Source organism: Nicotiana tabacum, chromosome 11 (assembly GCF_000715075.1).
Source record: "Nicotiana tabacum cultivar K326 chromosome 11, ASM71507v2, whole genome shotgun sequence".
NCBI lineage: Eukaryota > Viridiplantae > Streptophyta > Magnoliopsida > Solanales > Solanaceae > Nicotiana > Nicotiana tabacum.
Window position 1 is genome coordinate 32,940,774 of NC_134090.1, and position 27,011 is coordinate 32,967,784.

Genomic DNA, 27,011 nt, shown 5'->3' on the forward strand with positions numbered 1-27,011 from the left:
CTTTTTGATCACTCTAGCATTATGTACCAGAAAATTCTCAAGATTCTCCACCTTCTTCTTCAAAACATTATTTTTCTTTAATACTTCGGTCCCTCCAACTACCACTTATTTTTCCGATGCAAAATATTTCTTTCACGTTTAAGCCAATCTTTTTCCTTCTTTAAAGTGTATATAAGTTATGTAACTCTAGGAGGAAGCTCGTTATCCTCTCATTCCCTATAAGCATATTTTTCTCTCTGTCCAAAAATCATAAAATAACTACAAAAATTATACACCATACCAGCGTGAACGAATCGAAAAAAAGACACAAATAACATTAAAAACTATAACTTACATCTTATTTCAAATACTTGGAGAATCATCTCCCAGCACTGAAGGGAGTTTAAGCCATCAAATGTCTAGGAACATCACCACGGTAACAATTCCCTTTTTCGATTATTTTGAAGTTTAGCTTGTTTCCAGATTTGGCTTCTTCCTCTTCTTTTTCTTTTTCTTTTTCTTCAAGCCTTCGAGTCAGCTTCAGACCGTCGAGTTTGATTTTAGGCTTAGACCCGAAGTTCTGAACTTCGTAACTTTCGGTTTGCGATTTCAACTTTAACCGTCGAGTATGAAGTTGATATTAAGGCGACTAAACTTTAAAATTTTTACAAATTTGACTATTTTTTAAATTGGTGTCCAAAAAACGGCTATTTGTGCACTTCTCCAAAATTTCTTTTTCTCAGAAAAGATTATAGGGAAAATACCAGTTCTTTCCATTTATAAGTAGCTTATTACAAAAATTGGTCAATTCATTAAATATTTAGCTAAAATATTAGCCAATTAGTTATCTGTAGCAAAAAAAGTCAAAATTTTTGCTTTCTTTGAGTGTGTGTTATTAGAATAGATTGAGTACATCTTAATGAGCTTGAATCTCAGTTTTGGGATGATTTGGTGGAGTTTTGAGATGGTTTGAATTGAAAAGTCGAAGTAGACGATGAACATCAACAAAATGATAGGTGTATCACACTATGTATCACTTGTGTATCACATATGTATCATATTTGTATCAAATGTGTATCATATGTATATTCATGTATACCTGCGTGTGAGATACATGCGCGATACATGTTTGATACATGTGTCGCAGAAGAATTTTTTGAACTCAATTTTAACTATGAATTTTGATATCAAATCAGTCTAAATCACCTCCAATCTTCCTCAAATTTTGTATATTGACTCTTCTATATGTTTCAATGAATCTCAACCATACCCATTTAAAAAGGCCATTTTTTGCTTAGATTTTTGAAATTTTGTATATATAAATTTTTGTATTTCATCACCTTATTTGCTACCTCATCCATGAAATTTTCTTTCCGTCTTGCACCTAGTGTTGCTGATCACGCTTAAAAATATGGAAGGAGACCTTTGTGTGAGATTCTTGGAGAGAAAGAACCTTATTTCTTTGGATTTTCAATTTTATATGTACTTGACTAGTTTTGGTAAGTGTATAATTAATGGCTAGAGGTTTTTAAGTTGGAAATTTTTTGGGGGCATTTGCATCTATACCCGCTTTTTGGGTTACGTTTTAACTTGTGCCCGCTTTGCAAAAAAAATTGCAAGCGTACCCACTTTTTCGCGTAACTTCATCATACGGGGCTGAAGTAGCAAAGGCAATCATGCAAAACTTCAGCATTCTAGTAGACGGGACTAAAGTAGCAAGTGTGCTGGAGTTTTTATTTTTGTAACTGGCGAACTTTAGCTTTAGAGCTGAAGTTTTTGTTTTTGTAACTGGTGAACTTCAGCTCTAGAGCTGAAGTTTTTGTTTTTGTAGCTGGTGAACTTCAGCTCTAGAGCTGAAGTTTTTGTTTTGTAACTGGCGAACTTCAGCTCTAGAGCTGAAGTGTTTGTTTGTAACTAGTGAACTTCAGCTCTAGAGCTGAAGTTTTTGTTTGTAACTGGCAAACTTCGCTAAAGAACTTCAGCTGCGTCGAATTATTGAAATGGCAGAATTGTCGGATCTAGAGAAGAAAATTAGTTATTTGAAAGAGGAAGAAAGGGCAGAACATATGATAGAAGTATTCCTTGGAAACAATTCAGAAAGCATCAGCCTAAGAGCACGTTGTCTAGTAAATTTAACTAAGTCCCAAAAGAGGCAAATACAAATTAATTATCCCAAATCAGAAGAAGAATTTCTTTTAAATAAGAATTTATGGAAAAGAGAACACTATTCGTTCGAGGAGATGAGGTTAAAATCACTTTTACCATCAAAAGAGGATGAGAATAAGTGGGAAAAATACTTGGAATCAAAGAAGCAGAGGGAACGAGAGATTCGTTTCGTATTGGAAAGAGAAATTCGTTTGGAGGAGAAGGAGGAGGAGAAAGGGGACTGAAGTTGTTTAAAAAGTGGGTACAAGCTATAACTTTTTTAAAAAATAGTTATATGTTAAATGAAGGCGACCAAATAGGACGCGCCGTGCAATTTTTACAATTTTTGGGACATTTCCAAGATTATATGCCAAAATAGAACTTTGATATTCATGATTGGGCTTTCATTTGATACTATGCAAGCCCAAGATTATGGCCCAAGCCCAACAATCGGTCCGTCGAGAGCATTGCCAGTCTTCAGCATCAAAAAGTAGCCATTTTTTGCTCCTCATTTCAGCACCCCCAAAAATCTTGGCTTTTGTGAATGGAAGAACAGAAGAGGAAATGGAGGCGACTCTCAAAGGAATTATCTCTAATCAACAATCTTGATGATGGCTGTCTTATGCACATCTTTAGTTTTCTCTCCCCTATTCCAGGTATTATTACTAATTGCTGCCCCCTATTCTTTCATATCAATTTCTCAATAATTTAGTATACTTTTGTAATTCAGCTTCTTTGGCTCAAATTAGCAAAACTCAACTCTTAAAATCAACTAAAAGTTACAAAGATTGAATCTTTTTGTGTCTCTCTCAGTCCAATTCTTGTTTTATTAAATTTCTCAATGAATTGTTATGTTTTGTAACAGTTTTCAGTTTTCAGCTTAATTCACAGTTTCTTTGGTTCAAATTTGCAAAACCAACTCTTAATTTTCATCAACTGAAGGTCATAACGATTGAATATTTTTGTGTCTCTCTTAGTCCAATTCTTATTTAATTAAATTTCTTGTATTATTATGAACATAATTAGCTTCTTAATAGATAATGCCCCATATTGATTTTATCATAGTTAATGAAATTGCAAGTTCCAGCTTTAGTTTTCATCAATTAAAGGTTACAAAGATTGGATTTTTTTGTTTTTTTTTCCCGGTCCTATTCTAGGCTTTCAATAGTAGAGTTTCTTGAATTTTTGTGAACATATTTAGCAAGTGCTCCTGTGGATTTCATACTTCTGCATTTTTGAGCTTAGTTGATTGTTTCTTCATTTAAAGTTTGCATTTTGAGTGTCTTTTACAATCCAGGTCTTGTTCTTCTTTTTTGTTATGGCTTGAACTTCTGATTAATATATTCAAATGGATAACTGCCGAGATTCTTTTTCATCCATTAGTTTTTTGGTTTTATATTACATGACCATTTCAAGTTACGTGATTGTTGATTAACAGGTTTCAGATGAGTGGCATTCATTTTTTGTGCATGTGTACCTTGGTCCTTAACTTCTGAAAAATATATCTTTTCAAGGTCACTTGATCGTTATCTGTAACAACAATACAACATAAATGTTCAGGGACCTAGCTTTGACTGTAGTTGGATAACATCATAGTCAGTCCTTACTCACCCAATAATGGTTGGTTTGCTGTTGGGAGCTGGGAATAATTTCTTATTCTTAACCAATTAATCAATACAATAAAAATGTGATTTGTGTTCGAACCTGTTCTACAGCACAGCTCTAGAGAAATGTGAGTTTATTCTTTCCAGCCAGAGTAAAAAAGAGCTGAATATATTTTAGGCTTTGAAACATTGAAACTCAAGAAAGCAATCGAGTTTTCCCTATGTTAATTATTAAACATGTCTGTCGCTTGTCTTGGCTCTTGTTCTATTGGTACTCTAAGAAAGGTAACTATAGGTTAATGAATTTTCATTCACCAGCCGTCGCAGTGGCATGATTGTATCATCTTTCTTTCCTTTTTTTATACGTTTTTGTTCTTCTCTCTTGATATGGATTCGTCGGCGATTTTTTTTTTTTTTGGGAGATCTCCCTTGTTCCAGAGTACTCAAATAGTTGCCTATGTTATGGCTGTAAAAGAGAGAGCGGAACATAAGCTTCTCATCGCATCAGGAGCTTGGTCATAGAAGAACTCTACTTGACCAATCATCAATGGATGTGAATACCCTCGCGTATCCGATCAAAAAATACTGAGGAACTTTCCAAACGATAGACATAGGAATTGTCTTGAGATCATAATACTTGTTCCTGCTCACATTCTCGAGCTGAATCATTTCCAGAACTCCGATAGCTACCATAGAGAATTTTGAAATGACCGGACTATACAATATCCATTTCACAATACCATTGGCATCATTGACGGTATTCGAGAAACTCGGTGTAATATTCTGGGTGCCAATGTATGTCACTGTCATCATCCCCTTTGCGCAAAAGTTCACATGCCACGCACGGGGATTCACTCAGCTATAGAGAATGGGTATACGCCTGGTCATTTTTATACTCTTTATGGTAGCTTCCGGAGCTCTGGAAATGATTCAGCTTGAGAACATGAGGAGAAACGAGCATTATGGTCTCAAGACAATTCCTATGTCTATCTTTTGGCAAGTTCCTCAATATCTTTTTTGATCGGATACATGAGGGTATTCACATAATCACATTCATTGGTGATTGGTCAGGTAGAGTTCTTGACGACCAAGCTCCTGATGCGATGAGAAGCTTATGTCTCTCTCTCTCTCAGCCATCACATTAACAATTCTGTCAAAGCAACCTTCTCCTATAGTTCAATGCCGGTGTAGGAATATATAGGTGAACAGTTCAACATATGCTTCTACTTCTGTTTCAATGCTTGTATAGTGCAAATAGTTTTATGGTGGCATGAGAATTTAAGATCTCTTATCATTACTTGTTTAACAAAAATAAAAGAGCTTATGGCTCATATGTGACCCAAGATCCTTGTCAGGCATCAAGTAGTAGTTTCAAAGGACCAGCACCACTGTTAAAGCAATCTTCATTTCATATATTATCAAACATGAGATAAATCTTAGTTTTATGACTTATTGTTATGGGTGGTTATTTGATGTGTTATTGGTTTTTCTTTTTTATTTGGGAGGTGGCGAGTGTGCACTGTGATTCATTTGCCTAGTATGCTCTAATTGGATGAATCTATTTCTAGATTTTAGTGTAGAACACATTATGGTGCTATGTGATCCTTTTCTGTCACAACTTGCTGTTGAGTTGCAGATCGGTATAACACCGCCCTCGTTTGCCACGGATGGCGATTCTTGGCATGTCATCCTCAACTTTGGTTGCGAGTAGATCGTTCTGTGAAAGATTTGTCTCAACCTGGGGTCTATCCGAACATTGAGATAGCTGTCTCTGCTGCAAGGTTTACATTTTTTCCCATTTTCCTTTTTCTGTTCTGGTCTTGGTCTTACAAGCTGGCCTGGTATCTGAATGTTATTCAGGCCTGGGGACACTATACTTGTTGCAGCAGGAGGCAGCCATCGTGTGTCAAATATTAAGATTGAAAAGCCACTTTGCCTGGTAACTTCAAAAAATTAACCTCCGATTACTTTACATACATAATGCCTACAGATGCTGGACCATTTGATGTTTTACTGTCTCGGGAGGTCTCAGAGAGAGATTTCAAAGCTATAACTTTATGTGAATTCATAGCTATTCCCACTCTAAGAGTTCTTATTTTGGTTTGTGGATTGTATATTGAGTACATGAATACATATAATAGTTATGTAAACCCATTGGATGCATGACGACAATACAATATTACCTGCTGTAGCAGCAACTCAGACTTGTTGGAAGTCCAAACGTGACATATTTGGACACCGTCTATGTCTACTTTGTCTATTTCTTATTGATCTCATTTGCTACCTAAAGGAAACACACATACATTCCCTCCCCCCCCCCCCCCCCCAAAAAAAAAAAAACATGAGAGCAAAGTAAATGCATGTGTAATTACATAAGATTAGCAGCGCCAGCCTTCCGCTACCTCAATCTCCTTTTTACAGATTGGCGCAGGTGAGAGTCCTGATGATACAACCCTTATTTGCTCTCGCAGTTCAGACAGGTTTGTGAGACCTTCATCTATTATTTTTACTTCTTATTCTGTTATTTGCGAACCTTGGTATAGTAGTACTATTTTGTTGCTTAAACATAGAAGTTTCTTATTCGAAATTAATTTTCTTGACTGGGACATTAGATTGATCATTACTCTTCTTTAAAAAAAAGTTGGCATATTTAGGATGTCGACTTCTTTACTAAGGGAGATTTTTAATCCTAGTGTTGCTTAGAGCTTATTCCCGAGATGGGTGCCAAAAATGATTCCTTCAAAAGCAGAAAGTTTACAACCTCTTTGTATTATATAGGCCGACATTTTTGTTTTAAGTAACTTGACATTATACTTTCTTGGATTAGAAAAACAGATGCTTTCACAATTATGATCAATATTTAATGAACCTCAACAAAATTCACATAATTTGATCTTCAGTTTCTGTCTGTGCAATGTTTATTTAAAGATGTCTGTTATTATCAAGTTTCCACAAGACAAGTTAAACTGAGTTTGGATTTTCTCTCTGAGAGGTAGAACTACTTTCACTTGCCATTGTACACATGTTTGTTCTTTGTTTCTGAGCAGTGCATTAGAGTTCATGTCCACATGTAAGCTGGCTAATTTGACTGTGAGGGCAGAGCTCGGGTGCTGCTTGCTTCATAGGAGCGGGAGGCTTACCATTGATGGTTGCATTCTTCAGTGTGAGTCGAATCCTCTGGACCATCTATCCTATGCAATTATTAGTACTGCTGGTGCTTCTGAGGTCGTCTCATCAGCACTCAAAACTTGTATTAATAGTGTTTCGGTTCTGAAAACTCGCATTGAAGGAGGTGCCAAAGCTGTCCTCACCAGTGGGACACTTTCATTGCAACGGGTACGAGTGATTTATACTCGTGCGTCGCTCTTCTTCTGGTTTGAGGTAGAAGGTGCTGACAAGAATACCGTCCAATCTGCATCTGTTGCACTGCCAATTAGTTAGTTAATCTACTTTCTTTGTGTTCTGATTGGTCATTATCCTTTCATCACCTGTCTTGAAAGAGGAAAGGGGTGTGAGGGGGTTAGTTGTAACCCTGTAACATATTTTTCTGATTACATTCAGTTTTTAATGTATCATTGTGCAGATTCTTGGTTCTTTAATAGTTCCCCAGATAAATAACGTGTTTTATGAAACAGCAAAAAAGCACTATTTTCCAAAATTGAATCTCACAATATGTAACAGGTTCAAAGATCGCTTACGTGTCAAGTAACTGCAATACTAATAGGAAATGAACCACTGGAAATATTGTTACTAGATTGTCCTTTTTGACATATACGGAAAAACAACATATGTATTTTTCAAAAGATATTCCAATGGTCTTTCTCAAACAAAAATAGGCCTTTGAGTTGCTCTGTTTTGTGAAGATCACGTTTTATTTTTTCGATGTCAGAGTTGATTAAACTGGTTTAACTTCTCCGCAAGACCACTATCTAATTAGGTGAAAAATATACCTAGAAATAACCCCCTAGTGTGTAGGTCTAAAAGAACAAAACCTGAATATCCAGTGCAAAACTCATTATTCCTCTTGCATAAACTATAGTACCATTTAGTTGTTGATAATACGAATGAATAAACCATTCGACAACTTAACTTTTCAGTCAACAATAGCATACGTGTTGTCTAATAATACCACAAAGGAAAACCACCATCAAGTAGTACTCTGCATATCCGAAATCACAAAACTCCAGCACAAATCTAATCTCAGAATCAATCTACAAACTCCAAAAATCGCGATGCTCTCTTCATCTGTTTATTGCAGTCAGTATAATGTAGGTGCAACATCTTGGGATAAAAAGAATATAGTTACTGAACTTGTCCTTTTGACTATAAACCCAGTTGTTCAAGGCGTCTTTACAGGAACTTTATCTGGGTATACGATCTCATAGAAGAATTCGGTCATATCCTGTACTTGTAATGAATCCAGGAGAGCATTCCCTGCCTGCAGCTTGTTTTAGGTTCAGCTGAATGAGTTACCTGAATGTCAATCAAGTATGGGATAAGTTGGTAATGTAATCTAACGGCTAGTAGCATAATCTAAAGGGAGCGGATTCAATACCAAACGGGGACTGCCTTTGGACAGGAACTACTTAATATTTTGCAGATTTCCTTCAAAAAGGAATTAAACTGGATTATAAAGCAATACTGAAATTATCGAGTTGCCAAAGCCAATGATACTTGTCGGAAGCAATATTCAATTGTACAGTTTCAGAGTTCAAGGTTAGCATTTTGCATCAATAACTGGTGTAACATCATTAAGTCCTTTCAGGCTGTGTAGCACAAGAACAGAAAGTTTGCAAAACCGACTCAAGTCCTTTGTTCTCTCTTATTTAGCTTCCCCGTGACTGCGTTTCTACCCACCAAACTACTTTGCAATATTAGCTGGAACTTAGCATATTTCAGTTTGAACAGGTGAAAGTAAAAATGGTTGACCAGTGGCAATTCCAGGCTGCAGTCACATTGCTATAAAGAAACGAAAGAAAGTGAAAAGAAGAGGGGAAAAAGTAGACGTTTTAAATATGAAATCCATTAAGAGGACAAAATGAATAAAGAGAAAAGAAAATGGCTTTCATGCAACTAGTCCACACTCCACACTCATGCCGTGGTGCTACATCACAGCCCTACAGCCTACTACAGAGTCAAAATTTGGACACCATAACTTATCTAAGGAATGCATTCATGCTAAGAAACTTAACAAAGAAAAGGAAAAAAGAAAAGAAAAGGAATGCTACCTCAATAATATGTATAGAACAGCCGAAGCTTGATACAAGTTCAAGAAATCGAACTCTGTTTCACCACAAAATCATCAGCAGAATAATAGTCAGCTATGAGCCGGTACATGTATGAAGGATTATGTCCACCCCTGAAACAGCAAAAGAGAATAAGCCCAGTTTCTGAAAATAAGAAAATAAAATAAAAAAATAAAACAAACTAATAAAATATCACCTAGTCAAATTACAGATATGTTGCAAATGCTGTTATATGATTCCATATTGCCATAAAGGGAACATGTCAAAAAATAAAATATAAGAAGGTAAAATATTTCATACACTTAATAGTTTGTACTGTAAATTGATCAGACAGATTTCCCAGGTATATTTCTTCTTGCTTTTAAGTAGATTGAGTTATAAATTTATCTCACGCACATTAAGGTTGGGTTACATCACCAGCAATTAGCATTCACCAAGGAGTAACATTACATGAAGAGATACATTCTCAAAAATCCTAATAGTAAGGTACTCACGTGTCTGTTATAAACAAACTAACAAGATTTGGTGGCACGTAATCAAATGCAGGATTAACAACATGAAGTAGAGGGGAACCAGAGCTGGTCCCAAAGTCCAGGCAATCCGAGAATTCTCCAAAATCCAGAAGCTCAGCTGGTGACTTCAATTCATTTAGCAAGACTTCAGGATTGTGCGGATACAAAGGACACAACTGTTGCACAAACAAGTCGTTACACAAATGATTCTCAGTTGAAGTAGATGCAGTAAGAAAAGATATTTGACCTTAAGAAAAAAGTTCACCAATATTTATGGTCTTTCCTTCAATCAACTACAAGAATGCCAAGAAATCACTACTAAGTAGTAATGTAGTATTTTAACATAACCCATGTCTTACAGTGGTAGCATGACTTGTTTAGCTGCCTTCTTCATACTTCATGCACTCAGGTTCCAGTTTATAAGTCTTGTTTATTTTGTCCATGTCAATAGGTATGCAATTTTCTTCAAATCTAAATACCACAGTATGATGCTTCAAATCTATGATATATCTTTCGAGATGGAAGTTTTATGGTTCTTACTACTTTGCAAGGTTTCAGTGAGCATTTGTAAAATTTATGGCTCTTTATTGTAGTTGAATACAAAACCAGTTTCCTTTCCCATAAAATTTCATGTCCCAGGTTCCAGTTTCATCTTATTAATCACGACACAACTTGTGAGATATATTCATCATCTTTCTGGACTGGACTATCATAATCCCCAATAGAACAGCCATAGTTGTTGCTGGCCTACCATGACATACATAGAGTGGTTCTTTAATCATCGCTGTTAATAGCGCTATGGGCCTGGAAATTAATAGTGGCATGACTCGAACATTAAATTTATGTTTATGTTAGAGGTCCTAAGATAGTGAGGATTGAGGAGCCAAGATGTGGCATGGTAGTATAATAGTTGATACTTGGTAGTGGAGGAGACCGAGCGGCAGTGACTATGATGGAATAATATCAAAGTAAGAATATTCTCATACTGACTAGGATGGAGGATTAAGATCATTAATCCTACTGTCCCGGTGACTTCATTTAGCTAGAAAATAGAGCCCCCTCCTTTTCGAGTTTCCCACTGGATGCCGAGCAATTAGGTGGATAATAAAGTACAAATTTTGGATGCCAAAATGTGTCAACTAATATTAAGTGTCCCCTAGTAGCCCTGGAACCAATCTTACTCCAACTGAATGAGGTGGTATGCATTCAAGCCTCAGTTCAATGCGAGTTGATTAATATTCACTAGTTGTTCAAGGCTTCAAGCTTTGACTGTGAATATAGTGGATACTGAATTAGCTTGGGTTGAATTGCAAGCTCAGCACTAATCTGAGCATTTGGCCTGAACTAGAGCTCAAACCATTGGTTTTATACAAATTTCCTTCTAAACGGGGAAACGAAAACTACAAAAAAAAGGACCATTTGTGGCACAACAAAGAATAAAAACAACAACAACAACAACAAGCCCAGTGAAATCCCACGGTGGGGTATGGGGAAGGTAAAGTGTACGCAAACCTTACCCCTACCTAATGAAGGTAGAGAAGTTATTTCCGAAAGACACTCGGCACAACATAGAATAAAAACAAAGAATTACAAAAGAACAAGTTCACAAACAATTTTTAAGAACAAGAAATAAATTAACCAATCCTGAAGGTTGAGAATTGTAAAGGTGGATATTGCATTTCTAGTTTAATAATTAATGAGAATTTCTACGAAAGCAATGTGGTAATATTTGAGCATTCCGTTTCTCAAGTACTTCCTTCTTCCCATTTGGTTGGCATCAAAGAAAAATGACTATTTCCTAAATTGGTAATGTTTACCAATCTCAGAAAGTCTCAAGCAATGTATAGGAGTGTTGCATTTTATTATTTTGAGTTTTGATGTGACATCCTTATACTCTTTTCACAACTTTCCACCATTGTGTTAAAAGTATATATTCTAAGCACAAATGTTATAACTCATTCAAATTATTCTCTTCAACTTCGTGAAGGTCAAGTAATACCTTGTCTTAAAGCAAGCATTAACAGATTCGACCTCAAGCGATCCATTTGCAGCTCTGCTGACCGAGTATTCTTAGGTCTGATGGTGTTTCCATAGTTGCAATAAATTCTAGTCCATGTGTCAATTTCAATCTTAAGCTCTTTTAAGCAGACTACGGATAAATGTCTTTGAGTTGAACCTGAGTTCTGAGAATCCTAGCAAAGGTGGATTTCCCTCTTCTTTATCTTTGTCACCTTCAATGTCTATTTGTAGTTGACAATTTTGCACCTTTCTAATTGTACATTAAGGAAATCTGGTTCAATCTCTCTCAGGTATTCTACTACAGGCTAAGCAATTGCTTTAATTCATCAGTAGCAACCAACCCTGTTACCAACTGATATGACCTTACCAGAACCTATTCCTTCCCACTGTCTCGGAAAAATCTAACACAAATTGTAAGTTTACAAGGAGTGTAAGGTTGCAGTGTCCTATGGCCATTCAACATCTTAAATAAGCCATGCCACATCTTCTTAGAGAATAAGCAAAGAAAATATATACTCCATCGTCCCAGTTTATGTGATACACTTTCTTTTTTAGTCTATCCCAAAAAGAATGATATCTTTCTATGTTAAGAAAGAATTTAAATTTAAACTTCTCATTTTACCCTTAATGAGATGATTTATAGCCATAAATATATATGGGTTGTTTTATACCACAAGTTCCAAACGTCTTTCTTCTTTCTTTAACTTTTGAGTAATTATTATAACTTTTATTGTCCAAAAAAAAAAATTGGCAAAAAAAATTATCACTTTTGTAGACAAGGAAGAGTGTTGGCCCATTGGTTTAGTTGAGTCTTAAGCTAGAAGAGGTCTAGGGTTCAATTCTATTTAACCACAATTTTTTTACAACAAGGCTCACACAATATTTGCCAAAAAGAAAGTCCACGTTGAGGTTCAAACCTCCGACCTCTATAAGCAAAACAATGCGCTTAACCAGCGAGCCATGAAGCCCTCTTTGTCAAGCGGTGTCATTTCTGGTTTTTTTTTTTTTGAATTGATAACTTTTGTATATATTAATAACATCAGTACATAGGTTGTACTGAAAACCAAATTTACAAGTAGGTGGTAAGTAGATGTGCTGGTGTGCAACCTAGCAAGATCCTAGTATGTCTACGATTGTCAATGTATCTTCTGTGTAAATCTGTTTACACCAAAAACAAAAAAGAAGAATACAATTGAGTTTGATCTTCTGTACTGGGTTGCTTCTATCTTCAAAACATCTAGCATTCCTTTCCCTCCAAACTGTCCACCAGATACAAGCCGGGACAGTCCTCCATCTATCTCTGTTAGTTGCTTCAGCACCAGCTTCTTCCCAACTATAAAGAACTTCATTAATCCTGCATGGCATTGTCCAAGAAATATCCCTAAGACTAATAAAGATTTTCCATAGTTGGTCTGTTATCTTGCACTGTAGAAATAAATGGCTAACAGTCTCAGCATTTTCCCCACATAGGAAACATCTTGAACACAGAGAAATTCCTTTTTTTATGAGAATATTCTGGGTTAAAACAGCCTCCTTTGCTAGTAGCCAAGAGAAACATATTACCTTATATGGAATATTTGTTCTCCATATATGCTTCCATGGCCAAGCATCTATCTGAAGATCATTTTGATTCAAAATCTTATATGCATCCTTCACCTGATAGACCCCTCTGTTGTGCCTCTGCCACCAAAGTGAATCCACCCCTTCCTGTAATCCTTTAAATGCTTCCAGCTCTTTGTAGAAGTCAGCTAATTTTGTTATCTCCCCGTCATTCAACTGTCTTCTAAGAGTGAGTTCTCATCCTTGATAACTCCACATATCAGCTACTGTCCTAAGCTGGTTTTGTGCCAAACCAAACATATCAGGGTATCTTTCCTTTAGGCTTCCATGTCCCAACCAATTATCATTCCAGAATGATGTATTCCATTTCGCTGTTCACTCTTATGGAAGATTGAATCTTCATTATAGGCCAAAGTTCTCTGATGGATTTCCACACACTAACTCCATATGATGTGCTGACTTTGTTTGACACCCAGTTATTTTCCTCACCGTACTTAGCTTTGATCACTTTGCTCCATAAAGTTTGAGGTTCTTGAGAATATTTCCATAGCCATTTCATTCTAAGAGCCTTGCTTTGATTCTTCAAATTTCTTATTCCTAAACCACCTTGTTTTTTGGCCATTGTGAGGGTCTTCCATTTAACTAAATGGAAGATCTTTTTCTCTTTATTCCCTTGCCAAAGGAAGGATCGTCGGAGTTTGTCTAGTCTCTATATGATTCCGGCAGGAATTGGGAACAAAGACATCATGTAAGTAGGAAGTGAGTCCAATATTGAGTTGATTAAAACTAGCCTGCCCCCCATTGATAGGTATTGCGATTTCCATCTTGACAACTTCTTCTCATACTTTTCAATGACTGAATTTCAGATCTCTTTGGATTTGGATCTTGCACCAAGAGGCATCCCAAGGTATACAGTAGGTAGGGACCCTACTTCTCCTCCCATTATCTGTGTCAGTTGCTCCATGTTATTAACTTCATTAATGGGATAAATATGGCTCTTTCTCCAGTTGATGTGTAGTCCCGAAATTCCCTCAAATAAGACCAAGATGATCCTTAGAAACCTAAGTTGCTCCTCTTCAGCGTCACAAAAGACTAGAGTATCATCAGCATATTGAAGATGTGTGATCTCTAGACTGTTTGCCCCATTCCTGTGAACCTCGAAACCTTTAACCCATCCATTGACTTTGGCCGTTTTAATCATGTTGTTCCGTCCTTCCATGGCTATAATGAATAGAAAGTGAGATAAATGATCACCTTGTCTTAGACCTCTGTGTGCATGGAAGAAACCTTCAGGAGATCCATTTATGAGAATGGAGAATGTAACAGTAGATATGCAAAATTTCATCCAACTGATCCATTTCTGCCCAAAACCCATTTATTCTAACAATTTCAGTAGAAAGCTCCAGTTGATATGATCATAAGCCTTCTCAATATCTAGTTTGCATAGGATTCCGGGTTCTTTCTTTTTGATTCTTGAATCCACAGCTTCATTAGCAATCAACACTGCATCTATCATTTGTCTTCCTTTGATGAAAGCCATTTGTTGAGCATCTACTAGTTTTCCTACCACCCTCTTAAGTCTTTCAGTCAATACTTTTGAGAGCAGTTTGTAGAAACTCCCTATCAGACTGATTGGCCTGAAATCTCTCAATTCTTTCGCACTTGTCTTCTTTGGAGTCAGGGCTATGTATGTTGCATTGAGGCTTTTCTCAAACATCTCCTGGGAATGGAAGTTGTTGAAGGCCTCCATGATGTCGTGCTTCAAAATATCCCAGCACTTAATGAAAAAACTCATTGTGTATCCATCTGGACCTGGGACCTTGTCAGTTGCACACATCTTCAGACAGCTCAGGACTTCTTGTTCCTCAAATTTACTCTATAAAGACTCCTTCTCTGATTCAGAGATTTTGGACTGTTTTCGAAATTGACTGTCGGTCTCCACTCTTCAGGTTCTGTGTATAACCCCTTGTAGAATTCAATGATCACATTCTTTATTCTGTCTGGCTCCTCTACTGCTTCATCTTGAATCGTTAGTTGATCAATATTGTTGTTTCTCTTGTGTGCATTGGCAGTACGATGGAAAAACTTTGCATTCCTATCCCCTTCTTTGAGCCACAGAGCTCTTGATTTCTGTCTCCATGCACTTTCTTCGTTCTTGAGGTGATCCTCAAACTTCATGAGGGTAGCTGCCTTCCTCACTGATTCCTCCTCTGTCAGAGCTCTTAATTGTTGTGTTGCCTCAAAACCTGCCAATTGACTCAGCAATTTTGATTTTTGCAATCCCAGATTTCCTTTACAACTTCTGCTCCATTCTTTTAGCTTGCCTTCGAGAGCTTTTAATTTGCAAGCTAAAATATAGTCTGGTCTTCCTGAAAATTCAAAAGATGTCCACTAGTTTCTAATTCTGTCATCAAAACCTTCCACGTTCAGCCACCAATTTTCAAACTTAAAGTATGATTTAACTTGTTCCCAGGCACCACGGCATAGGACCACTGGTGAATGGTCAGAAATCAGCCTTTGTTGGAGAGTTTGCTTGATATGTCTGAAGTTTTCATCCCATTCTTCTGAAATGAGAAATCTGTCAATTCTAGAAGCAGTCGTATGATTATCCCCTTTGAACCAAGTATAGTAGCCTCCTTCGAGACTCCATGTCTTCTATAAAATCCGAGAATTCCACCATCTCTCTGGACCTCCTCGAGCATTCCCGTTTTTCAGAAGGGTACCTTGTGACGTTAAAATCACCACAGACTACCCAAGGGCCTTCCATCAATCCCCTCACTGCACCAATTTCTCTCCATATTGTTCTTCTTTCTATTCTGCAATTTGGAGCATACACTCTTGTTATATGACATTGAAAATTCTGATAGTGTTTATCTATATTAAGTAAAATTTTCCAACAACGTGCATCCGCCTCTGTCAATAGGAAATTAAACAAAATAATGACAAATAGTCATAGGGAAATTATATTTAACATGTGTTAGTTCTCTCAATCAACTGATGAGTAAATTCGCTTTCCATTATTTATCTCATGAAAGTCAATCGCACGGTCAAACCCCGAAAAATTAGAAAAATAGTTCCATCAGAAAATAGGAGACATAAATCTTAGTCAAAAGGTCAAGGAAGGATACAAACCCTAAACAAAGAAGCGAAACATATAAAGCAGATGAGAGGGGAAATGAAACTGGATGAATGTCACCAAAATGCAAAATTGCATTTACTGATCTGCTCATTCACATCCTTTTGCATAGGCAACACTGTTAAATAGTGAACATTAACCTTTTTTTAGGACACTCCAGCTGCCGAAATGATCTCTTCAAAGTTTTTCTAAGAAATGCTCTTGACCTTTTATTGATACAAAATCAAAGCAAGACAACTACTTTCCGTTCTGCCTTAGTCTAATTATAGCACTTCATGTTCCCAATGATGCTTTTGACCAGTGAAGGCACTTCTCATGCTTATTTCCAAGTAAGGTTCTACTTAAATCAAATACTTCTTATCCATCAAAATTCAGAGGCAAAACCAGAGGGCTAATACTGCAGCATCAAAAACACATTCTAGGCTACAAGGACTGCACAGAAGATTGCATTATTTACACAATCTACACAGAAGAATGAAGGGAGGATCCATACAGCCGACCCTAACTTGTTTTTGGGACTGAGGTGTAATTGTTGTTGTTATATGGAAGTAGCTCTTTAATTCTTAAATAAAACTAGGAAGAGTAAAATACATTTATTTCCTGAAGGTAGAGACCAGTGCCTTAGTTATGCTAAAATACCTTGTGAGTGCCTGCAAGAACAACAAAAGGAACAGCATGCCTTTGAGCTGCTAGAGCCACCATGTTCATTCCAACAGGTGCAATAACCCCACCATTGGCCATGACAGCGTGCGCTCCAACAACAACCTTTTCATAGGAAATATCAGAATTCAGGCAAAAGGACTAGGGCCTCATAATTAAATGTAAGAAGTTACAGCACAGACATACCATGTTGACTCTTGAGATCATTGCAAAAATAGCAGAATCAGTGATAACCGTGGTCTGCAGGCCCCTTGCAACCAATTCTTTTGCAAGGGCATGCCCCTGATACCTTAAGTAAAACCAAGGACGAACAATCAAACTAGTCGAAGAAGCAGAATTTCTTTTTCAAAAAAAAAAAGAAGGAAATTACGGAAACTATACAGTATTACAACACTTAACGATAAAAAATAAGCCACTTCTACAACCTTGGGGCACCCTCAGCCACAAAAACCCGGAAAGATCTCTTCTTTTCCTTTGCAGCACAGAGAAATTCCATCACTGTTCTTGAATTGCCTAAAGTTAAGATTACCTCACTGGAAGAAAGTAGGAAGGGACAACAATTAATAGGTGAAGAAAGAGTTGGAACGCATGTAACTGGATCAGAGGGAAAAGCATCAAACATCGATATTTTTCAAATCAGTAAACAACTACTAGAAATAGCAAACAACTTTTCAAGAAAACTATATACTGCATTTGAAAATAACTTTGAAGTGATAGTAGGCTCCCTTTATGTGTCAGTCCTATGCTTTTAGCTTGCAGGACTGCTGTATAGGGGCTACCATAGACCATGATAGTTCTAGATAGCCACTACTAATATGATCCCCGGGTAGCGGGGAGATAATGGGTTGAGATTGTTTCCATTTTCATGATAAATGAAAATATTGTTACTAAAGCAGATCTCACCAATAGGTTTCTGAGAATTTAATTGGCAGTCCTACACGAATAGATTTATACTCGATATCAAATAACATATCCAAGTGGCAGGCTTAACATAAGACACTGGCTAAAGTTTTATCAGAAGGTCATTATAAAAAAATTCAGTAGAAGGTTATTACATTGTAATTGGATAACTAATGTTTTGAGAAAGAATTTATACTTGTCCTCCTCATTTTAATGCTCCACTTGGCTAACAAATCCACGCTATGCAATTGGATAAGTAAATATGAACTTGACAGGTCAAAAAAACAAGGAAAGAAAGAAAAATACACAAAGATATTAGTGCTGCACCAAATAATGGTGATTGTTTCTGGCTGCAACCAAATGCAAGGCAAAAACCAAGAATGCTGAACAATGAAGACTTCATATATTGAACATTTTGAGCTGGTTCTGCTTGTCATTCCTATAGGTCAATAACCATAGATAACCGACAAGAACATGGCAGTTATCAATAAACCTCAAAGGCTCAAACAAAGATAAAAGTTCATTACTTGATGCATTATAACAACCAGTTTAAAATAAATTCTAGTTCCCAGATTTTAGGCGTTTATTATATATACCCTTTGGAAATGGAAGGAGAGCCTTCAAGCAATGAGCTGTGACCCGCGAAGTACTTTTCAGTTTTCACTGATTTTATTACGCGTTAGTCCATTGAGCCGACCCCAACTAGCTGGGGATTGAGGCATAGTTGTTGATGTTGGTAGTTCCAAGCTTGCCTTAGTTATATATAGATAGGCCTCCTCCACCAAAGCTAACAACACCATGTATGACAAGATAAACTTGTGTACTCGTGGTGCTACCGTGCTAAAACTTTTCATTTCTTAGTGGTTTTTCAAAATTCAGGAATCACATGCAATGGTAAAAATTGCTTCCTCACATGGATGTGAAACAAGTGTAAGAAAGTAACCTGATCACTATATGCAATAGAACCTTGAATATAGGGTCACAAAAGACTAGTCTGACCTGCACACAGAGAGGATTGGCTGTTTTACTGTTAAATCCTATGATAGAATACTGAAAGAACTGAAAGGTTTACTCAATGGCCATGGAGATGTCTGTGGAAGAGGAAATAAGAGGAAAGCACCATCTGTTTATTTTGCTCCGAATGCTTTCACAAAGCATGTTTAAATCAAGTAAACTTACAGCAGATGTGCAGTAAATGCTATTTATGTGAAGGTGCAGTGTCCAATGTCTTGGCAGATCTGAGATCTTTCACTAGCCTATTTGGTATTAACTGGGTGATGTCTAGCAATCTTATGGAAGCAATAAGCAGCAGAAGAAATTGGAAGATAAGGAAGCAGTTATACATTTTTATGGAAATAACATTCCTCTATAAATAGTTTGGATAATCAGGAAAGGAAGAAATTTTGGATGTCTTGATGGGAAAGCGCCTCAAGTATAAATCAGATGCTTACGACTTTTGGCTTTCTGGTGTAACATGAACAATGTAGATCATTTTGATATTCTTGGATTTTATTTATTGTAAAGAAAGAAGCAATATAGCCTACCCCAACTAGATTGGATTGAGACATAGTTATTGCTATTGTTATTGTTGTATAGTAGAAAGGAGCAATAGTATCTGGTGCCGTACAAAGTCCAGCACTTCTGTGGTGCTGCTTTTGTCAACATAATTACTCATCAAAGAGGGAAAAAAAGGAAAAAACCTTAATAACGGATGGCTGTTAAAACTGATTGCCAATTTGAACATTAAGTTGAATGTCAATGAAATTTCATGGCAAAACTAACAAAAATCCACAACCATCAAGATGCAAGACAACTTATCATACCCAATCAGATCTAAGGCCACACCAAATGTCAGAAATATGAAAGGAAAATAAAACTGACAGCAAGATCGCAAAGAGGGAGAAGGCAGATACTTGTGATGAATATGCTCTACTGCTTGTTCAGCAATCTGTTCATGGCAAGTAGCAATATCTTGAATAAGTTCATTAACAGCCTCAATGACATTATGCTTTAGTTTCCTGCTTGCAGTATTCTTATCAGCAGCTGCAAAGAAAATGTGAAACGAGTCACAACCTGACAAGACTCATTTCTTCTAATCCCAGTACCAATAGTTCACCATTCCCAGAACAACATGAAGTGTTTAAATGCATTCACAGCACCAGCCCAATCACACCAGCTGGTGGCCTCAGGGTAATTTGCTAACTCACTTATTAGTCAAATGTCTGAAAGATCCTCAATCAGTTTTATGTCAATATCTAACTTATCCCAAAAAAATTGTTTTACATTATGATCTATAGACTGCTTACATTTGCTTTTCCCTTCAGAATCACCACCAGAAGAAGATGTATGAGGTGCAGCTGTTGATTGTGGGATGTCCTCAAGGAGGGTCTGCAAGGAAGGTGGTCTCAAGGTGCTTCTAGCAGCAGCAGCCACAGCTGCGGCAGATAAACCTGGATGATCATCTTGCTTGAAGTCATCTTCATCATCACTTCCAGCCGATACAGCCAACCCACCAACAGCAGCAGCGGTCAAGGACACATCCTCTTCCCTTATAATGTGTAGAACTCGCCTAACAATGTTACCGACGGCGAGCTCTGGGATGAAGTTCACACGATATCACCAAAAGTTAAATTAGCAAAAGAAAAAAAAAGGACATCTAGAAGAAGAAACATGAAAAATAAAATCCTCCAGGATAAGAAATTGAAAAATTAACTACATTAATTTCTAACTAGCAATCATAAGCCCTTCGATCAAAATATTAGCAGATTTATTCAATATGATCCTTGTCCTTTTTCTTCTCTTTTGAAAGGAAACACTCACCCTAACTATTGGTAGTAACTACAGTCCAGGTATCAGCTGCTCTCATAAGAATTCTAGTCCCCAGGGTAAGTAATCCTGGAATTCTTTAATAGACTTTCCAAAATATATTTACTCTCTCACTTCACCTGATAATATTAGTTGATCTCTGTCTGGGTATTTCTTCGGGCAAAAGATGTTTAGCTAAATAAAGTTTGTAAATAATCTCCTAACATACTATTTACATCATACTGAATATTGAGCAAAAAGTTAATGAAAAAAATTGTTCTTCCAGATTTTCAGGTATGCAGAGAGAGATGACAGTGCAGTGGATCCAGGCTTCGCAAGAATTGGGTAACTATGGGATCTGAGGTTCAGGAGGAACTTGCAGCAGTTAGAGAGTGAGAGGTAGAATTCTTCTAACTGAGAGGTAGCTGAATTCTAGAATCTACTGGAAATGCTCTAAAAATCTACCACAAACTAGCCAAGAATGAAGGAGCTGAGTGACAAGGAGAGATGGAATGTACTACTAGCTTCAACAGTAACAGGGTAACTGGTTTTCTCACTACATCCCAGATTCTTACCTTTTTAGATCATCTCCTGTTATCAATTTTTCAGTTATCAAACCACTTTCAACTTATCCCAAACAAAAAGAAATTATCAAAATTGTGGGATTATATGAAGCAGAATGGTTGCTAATAATTCATATATTTGATCCCAGTAAGCAGGATCGAGGCTTAGCTGATCTAGTCATTGATATAATAACAAACATATAAATTCGAAAGATTTCTAAAGAGCACGACACATGCTCAATGTTTAATTGTGTGAACCACCTCATTTAAAAGTTTAATTCATTTAAAAGGTGATATCTTTATTTATTTATTTTTCTTCCTCAACAGGCATCCTTGTGTGAGTTTTTTTCTTTTTTTCTTGGACCAACACGTGCAACTATTTATAAGCAATGGTGAAACTCTGAACGCAAAACCTATCCTGATCTAGTACCATATTGAATTGTGTGAACCCCCTCATCTTAAAACTAACTATTAGATACATGACACTTTTATTAATTCATAATTTTAGCTTTCAATTCTTCAAATGCACCTCAAGAGCAGTAACGGAAAGGATAAAAAGGCGAAGTAGAAGTTTATACCTACTGGATTGGCAGCAATCAACTTCTCCCCAATAGTTCTGATTGCGTCAATGAGCGCCGCAGCCTGGTTAGTATGAGGAAGTCTCTGCTGCGATATGCACGAGCGTAGAACTTCCGCTGTCAATTTTGCTGTTGCCTTTGAACCCTCGATTTTCCTATTCAATACATACCAGAAAAGTTTTTACTATCACACACACGCGCGCGCACACACACAAAAAAACAGTGATAGAGGAATTACCGTTTCTTAAGCTTGATTATGAATTCATTCACTAGGGCATTCATGTCTGGCTTATTCTTGTCCAATTTACACCTAAAATTACAGAGGGAAAAACATTAATTTCGAAACAAAAAGTGTATGTAATTCGAGAATTTTGGATAATCACAGTAATTGCAGCAGAAGAGTACCGGTTTACTGATGTGCTCGGAGCTCGGGGATTGTGCTCGGCAGTGGCCTGAGAGAGGGGTGTTGTAGAGTAATCTGTTTTTGTTTGGTTTATAGATTGAAGCTGGGAATTGGTTTTCGCCTGCTAGCCTTACCAATTTGGATCCGAATGCCGGACAAATTGACGTACAACCGATGGAGTACGTTGTACAATAGCTCTGTTGCGTGGGTTTCACTTTCTTCCTTTTTGGGTTGCAAAGCAAGACAAATTTACAAAAGGGTAAAAATACCTCTGGTTAAGATAGAGAAGTTTTGTCCATCCCATGGTATTCCTTAGGTGTCATTTGGCAGAGCGTATAATAATAATACTGAATATGAAATATTAATAATATTAAAATTAATAATATTGAGATTAATTATATTATGATTAATTATGCTAATATTATTTCTTATCAACTATTTGGTTTGATGTATTAAAGGTTTTGAAAGTGCAATATTGTCTCTATACATGCTTATCCATGTATCAAAAATTATGATATTGCTAATGCCGTAGTTTGCTATGTACAAAAATAATATTGAATAAGGTTATGATATTTTACTACCCGAATATCACCATTTGAAACAGAAATAAGTGAATCCATTTATTTAATAACAAAACTCTTTCAAAGCTTCAATTTTAGCTCAACAATAGAAAATGAATTAATTTGGTTGTTACGCATCGTTTCATAATGTATCGTATCGTACTGTATTGTATTATACTGTATCGTTTGATAAATACAATGTTTGGATAGATTGTGTCGTTTGTCATCGTTTCATGATATCACGCACCAGCAATATGAAGAATAAACTTGCAATATTATAAAGAAAAATTATGATACAACGTAAAATTACTATATAAAAAGGTAGGATAAATGATAAAATAAAATAATTTAATAATAATAGAAAGTGAGATTGAGAGAAAAAGACAAGGTAACGACGCGACCACACCAAATCGGTCGTTACATAAAGTGGCACATTTCGTTGTTATGTAACAACAAATTTAACGATACGATATAATAAAATTTAAATAATAATCAAAACAAATATTGTATTTAAAGTAACAATACGATACCATACAATGGGTAACAACCATCCAAACAAGTTGTTAGTAGTACAATATTTGGATTGCAAAAGAAGGGATATTTACAATATTTACATAATAGCAATTTGTGGAAATTGACACCTTGTAACAACCTCAAATCGAGATATCACCAGCATAAAGGTTGTACATCCACCCACATTTCAATAAAAACAGAAGCTGAGAGCTCATGGTCTTTGAAAAGTTACTATCCTCTTACAAATATTGAGATGCACTTAATAGGGTGGCAAATGGGCGGGTTAGGTTGAATTTGGGCGGGTTAAGATGGGTTAGGAAAATAAATGGGTCGTTGCCCAACCCAGCCTAAAGTGTACTTGAGCTAAGATGGGTTGGGTCAAGATGGGATAAACAATAGGTCATAACTCAACCCGCCAACTTGACACATATTTTAGAATCATGTTCATCTTGCATAAAAAAACCTTTTACCTTAAAATGTGTAAGTTGAAAAATATTTTACAGGGTGGGGTAGGTGGTGCAGAAAAACGAAAAAAATAGAAAATAGAAAATACAAAAAAAAGTAAAAAAAAAAATAAATTGGAGGGGGTTTGCGCGCGGGAGGGGGGATGTAGGGTGGTGCAGAAAAACAAAAAAAATAGAAAATTTAAAATACAAAAAATAAGTAGAAAAAGTTTTTTGAGGGGGTTTGCACGGACGGGGGAGGGTGGGTGGTGCAAAAAACAAAAAAAATACAAAATTGAAAATACAAAAAAAAATTAAAAAAAATTAAGGGGGTTTGGGGGGAGGGGGGTAGAAAAACAAAAAATAGAAAATAGAAAAAAAAGTAAAAATAAAATTCTGAGGGAGTTTGCGCAGGGGAGGGGGTGGAGGAGGGTGGATGGGTGGCGTAGAAAAACAAAAGAATAGAAATTCAAAAAAAAAAAAAAAGTAAAATTGGGGCAACTAAATAAATTTCTAAATAAGTTGAGTTGGGATCCCTTTATTTTTTGTGAGTTTAATGGATTGTATTTGGGCTGCTTAATGGATCAGAATGAGTTATAAAAAATAGAGAAAATCTCACTTTATACACATTAAACCCAAACTATTTACCCTTAAATATCCAAACCTAAACTATTTACTTTTCCTACCTATGCAATCAATACTATTTACCCGTCCCACATGATTTCTTGATATCGGATCCAAGTCACAATAGGAAGATCTGTGATTTGGCTTATCAAATTAACCATCTCGGTTATAGTAGCGATTTGTGTATATATATACAGAATAAATAATATCTCCTATGACTAGGATTTAAATAGGAATAAAAGCGACAATACTTGCATATAAGACCAAAAGGCTCTAATAAATATTACTATTGTCACACCTCCTTTTTGTGTGCCCGCCCCGAAGGGTTGAATGCGTGAGGGAGTTTTTTCTAATTTAAGTGACAATATTCGAAATGATATTATTTATTTAATTTAGAGTCGCCACTTGGGAAAGGTTTGGCTTTTGGTGTCCCAAGTCACTGGTTTATCTTGAATCCCAATTCGAGGAAAATGTTCGACTTTCCAAATGAAGTCTGCGAACCAGAAATTCTAAGTAAGGAATTCTGTTGACCCGAGGGAAGGTGTTAGGCACCCCCGGATCCCGTGGTTCTAGCACGGTCGCTTAAATTGTTATAATGGCTAAATATCTGATTTTAAATACATGTTATAACTTGTGTGCTTTTATTAGATTTAAACTGCTTTTATTATTATTTATTTTTTATGGAATTACAACGTCGTGAAAATGCATTTCGAACCACGTCACAATCAATGCGCCCGTGGTCTTAATCAATGCGCCCGTGGTCACAATCAATGCGCCCGTGGTCTTAATCAATGAAAGAGAAAAGGTCTTAATTTATTTACATGCTTGAGTTGTTATAGTTGAGTTTCAGATATGATTTATAAATTCTGAAAATGATGTAAGCAGGGCGGTCCGTTGCCAATGCGGGCCCAGGCCCAACGTGTATGGCATAAAACTAAACCTGGGCCGTCTTATTCACGTATTACTAACTAGTTACATTATACTAGGCATGTTCTCAGTTTGTCAAATTAAAAAAAAACTTAGCAATCTAATTTTAATCCTAAACCAATTACATGTTGGAATTAACCAATATTATTTAACTAAACAATATTCTTACAAGTTCCGAAATGGTCTATTCGTTTGATTTTTAACTTAGACGGAGTTACTACACCATTTATTTATTTTTAGGCAATATATATAGATAGTTCATCCGTTAAGCTATCGTCAGATGTTCCACTATATATATATATATTAAGCTATCGTCAGATGTTCCACTATATATATATATATATATATATTAAATAGCTACATGATTCTGATTTTTGTAAGCTAAATAATTTATATATACAAATAAAATTCAGAATATAATTTAAAATAAATTTAGAACTTCAATTCTTCATTTTTCGTATTCATGCTTCCTGTTTCAGTTTACAATAATCAGCGTGTCAGTTGTGTACCTGATATTGGAAGCAAAAGAAACGTGAGATCAACAAAAACTCAGTAGCATACAACAACAGCAACCCCAACAACCAGTAACAACCAGCAACGAGAAACTTAGTGGCAGATTTTAAAATCAAGACAAAAATCCAGAAACACCAACAACAATCAACGGACAGAAGCAAATGGAATCTTTTCAGATTTTGAAAGACTAGTTAGTGTTTAACCCTTAATTTCTGAATCCGTATATCAGAATATTTGGATTGTATATCAGGTGTATACTATTCTTCTTTTGAATTTCCAGAATGTTTTTCTTTTTATTTTCTAAAGTCTTAGTATTTTTCGGAATTTCCTCTCTCTTAAAATTTTCTTCTGTCTTCTCCTCTTTAAATCTGATTCCAGTCTCTTATTTATTTCTCATCCCAAACCCTTTAATCCATTAATAAAACCACACTTTCTCCTACCAAACTCATTATCTTCTCACTCATCCCCCACTACATTAAACAAATATATCAACCTCACTCCATTACATCTTGTCCCCCATGCCTAACATAAACAAATACATCCCCTCCACTACATTATGTCTTGTCCCCCATTATATTAAACAATTATATCACTCACACCCCATTACATTTTGTCCCCCATGCTTAACATAAAGAATTACAAAATGTACAATTCCTAAACTACCCCTCCGACCTTATTGCAATTACCATTTTACCCCTAAACGTACTGCAAATTACCAAACTACCCCCATCAGCTATAACCAATTCACCTAATCAATCTTAACCAAAATATAGCCAATATGATCAATTTCTAACAATGTTCAACAACAAAATTCAAACTAAATGATGAACAACAAAGAAACAACTAAAATTATCTTGATTAAACAACATCTTTAACAACAAACAAACCTACTTTCAGATTCAACAACAACAAACAAATATATTCAGATTTCTAAATTCAATAATCATTTGAACTTAAAATCTAACAACTTTACAACCAACATTCCTATATTAAAACTACACAAAATCATGAAGCAAACTGAAGAAATAATCATAAATGATAAACAATAAACAAGAAAATCAAACTTATACTAATTTCGGATTCAAGAATAATCAAACAAAGTATGGACATAAATGAAAAGATTCAACAACAATAACAAGCAAGTTTTATTCAAATTCGAATTAAACTTGAATTAAGCTTAAACAAAACAAATAAACATATTCAAATCACTAAACTTCAAATAATCAATTGATTTTTTTAAAATTAAATCCAACAAAATACAACAAAGATACATGATTCAAACTAAAATTAAAAAAAAACATAACTTCACATTAAATTACTG

The 27,011-nt window shown here is 35.9% G+C and overlaps 2 protein-coding genes across 5 annotated transcripts; one reads left to right on the forward strand and one right to left on the reverse strand.

Annotated features, from left to right (window-relative positions):
- Positions 1-200: 200 nt before the first annotated feature.
- LOC107815974 (F-box protein SKIP5) lies at positions 201-7,396 on the forward strand. 2 transcript variants are annotated; one of them, XM_016641618.2, is made up of 6 exons: positions 201-1,751; positions 1,922-2,780; positions 5,365-5,509; positions 5,589-5,667; positions 6,150-6,208; positions 6,776-7,396. In XM_016641618.2, the coding sequence occupies exons 2-6, from the start codon at positions 2,669-2,671 to the stop codon at positions 7,167-7,169; spliced, it is 789 nt and encodes a 262-aa protein (XP_016497104.1). In that variant the 5' UTR covers positions 201-1,751; positions 1,922-2,668; the 3' UTR covers positions 7,170-7,396. The 2 variants fall into 2 exon arrangements, with proteins under 2 accessions (XP_016497104.1, XP_075081062.1); XM_075224961.1 differs by having other exon boundaries at positions 201-1,745; positions 1,914-2,780.
- Positions 7,397-7,729: 333 nt separating this feature from the next.
- On the reverse strand, positions 7,730-22,424 carry LOC107815973 (uncharacterized). 3 transcript variants are annotated; one of them, XR_001654824.2, is made up of 12 exons: positions 22,113-22,424; positions 21,946-22,017; positions 21,708-21,862; positions 20,068-20,355; positions 19,675-19,804; positions 17,287-17,394; positions 17,048-17,150; positions 16,841-16,966; positions 9,469-9,662; positions 8,957-9,087; positions 8,284-8,333; positions 8,062-8,201 (listed from the first exon to the last, which is right to left on the reverse strand). XR_001654824.2 is itself a non-coding variant. In XM_016641616.2 (11 exons), exons 2-10 carry the CDS (start codon positions 21,987-21,989, stop codon positions 8,997-8,999), a joined length of 1,239 nt encoding a protein of 412 aa, XP_016497102.1. In that variant the 5' UTR covers positions 21,990-22,017; positions 22,113-22,424; the 3' UTR covers positions 7,730-8,201; positions 8,957-8,996. The 3 variants fall into 3 exon arrangements, 2 of the variants coding, with proteins under 2 accessions (XP_016497102.1, XP_016497103.1); XM_016641616.2 differs by lacking the exon at positions 8,284-8,333 and having other exon boundaries at positions 7,730-8,201; XM_016641617.2 differs by lacking the exons at positions 8,062-8,201; positions 8,284-8,333; positions 8,957-9,087; positions 9,469-9,662 and adding an exon at positions 12,494-15,881.
- Positions 22,425-27,011: the final 4,587 nt, after the last annotated feature.

What these genes read in the sequence shown, in the direction of transcription:
- LOC107815974 (XM_016641618.2), top strand. Translation starts at nt 2,669, where the DNA reads ATGGAAGAACAGAAGAGGAAATGGAGGCGACTCTCAAAGGAATTATCT. An exon ending in ATAGCTGTCTCTGCTGCAAG is followed by an intron (nt 5,510 to 5,588) that starts GTTTACATTTTT and finishes AATGTTATTCAG; the next exon opens with GCCTGGGGACACTATACTTG. An exon ending in TTGAAAAGCCACTTTGCCTG is followed by an intron (nt 5,668 to 6,149) that starts GTAACTTCAAAA and finishes TCCTTTTTACAG; the next exon opens with ATTGGCGCAGGTGAGAGTCC.
- LOC107815973 (XM_016641616.2), bottom strand. Translation starts at nt 21,989, where the DNA reads ATGAATGCCCTAGTGAATGAATTCATAATCAAGCTTAAGAAACG. An exon ending in TTCTGAAGGGAAAAGCAAAT is followed by an intron (nt 19,805 to 20,067) that starts GTAAGCAGTCTA and finishes TTTTCTTTGCAG; the next exon opens with CTGCTGATAAGAATACTGCA. An exon ending in GTGGCTGAGGGTGCCCCAAG is followed by an intron (nt 17,151 to 17,286) that starts GTTGTAGAAGTG and finishes GTTTTACTTAAG; the next exon opens with GTATCAGGGGCATGCCCTTG.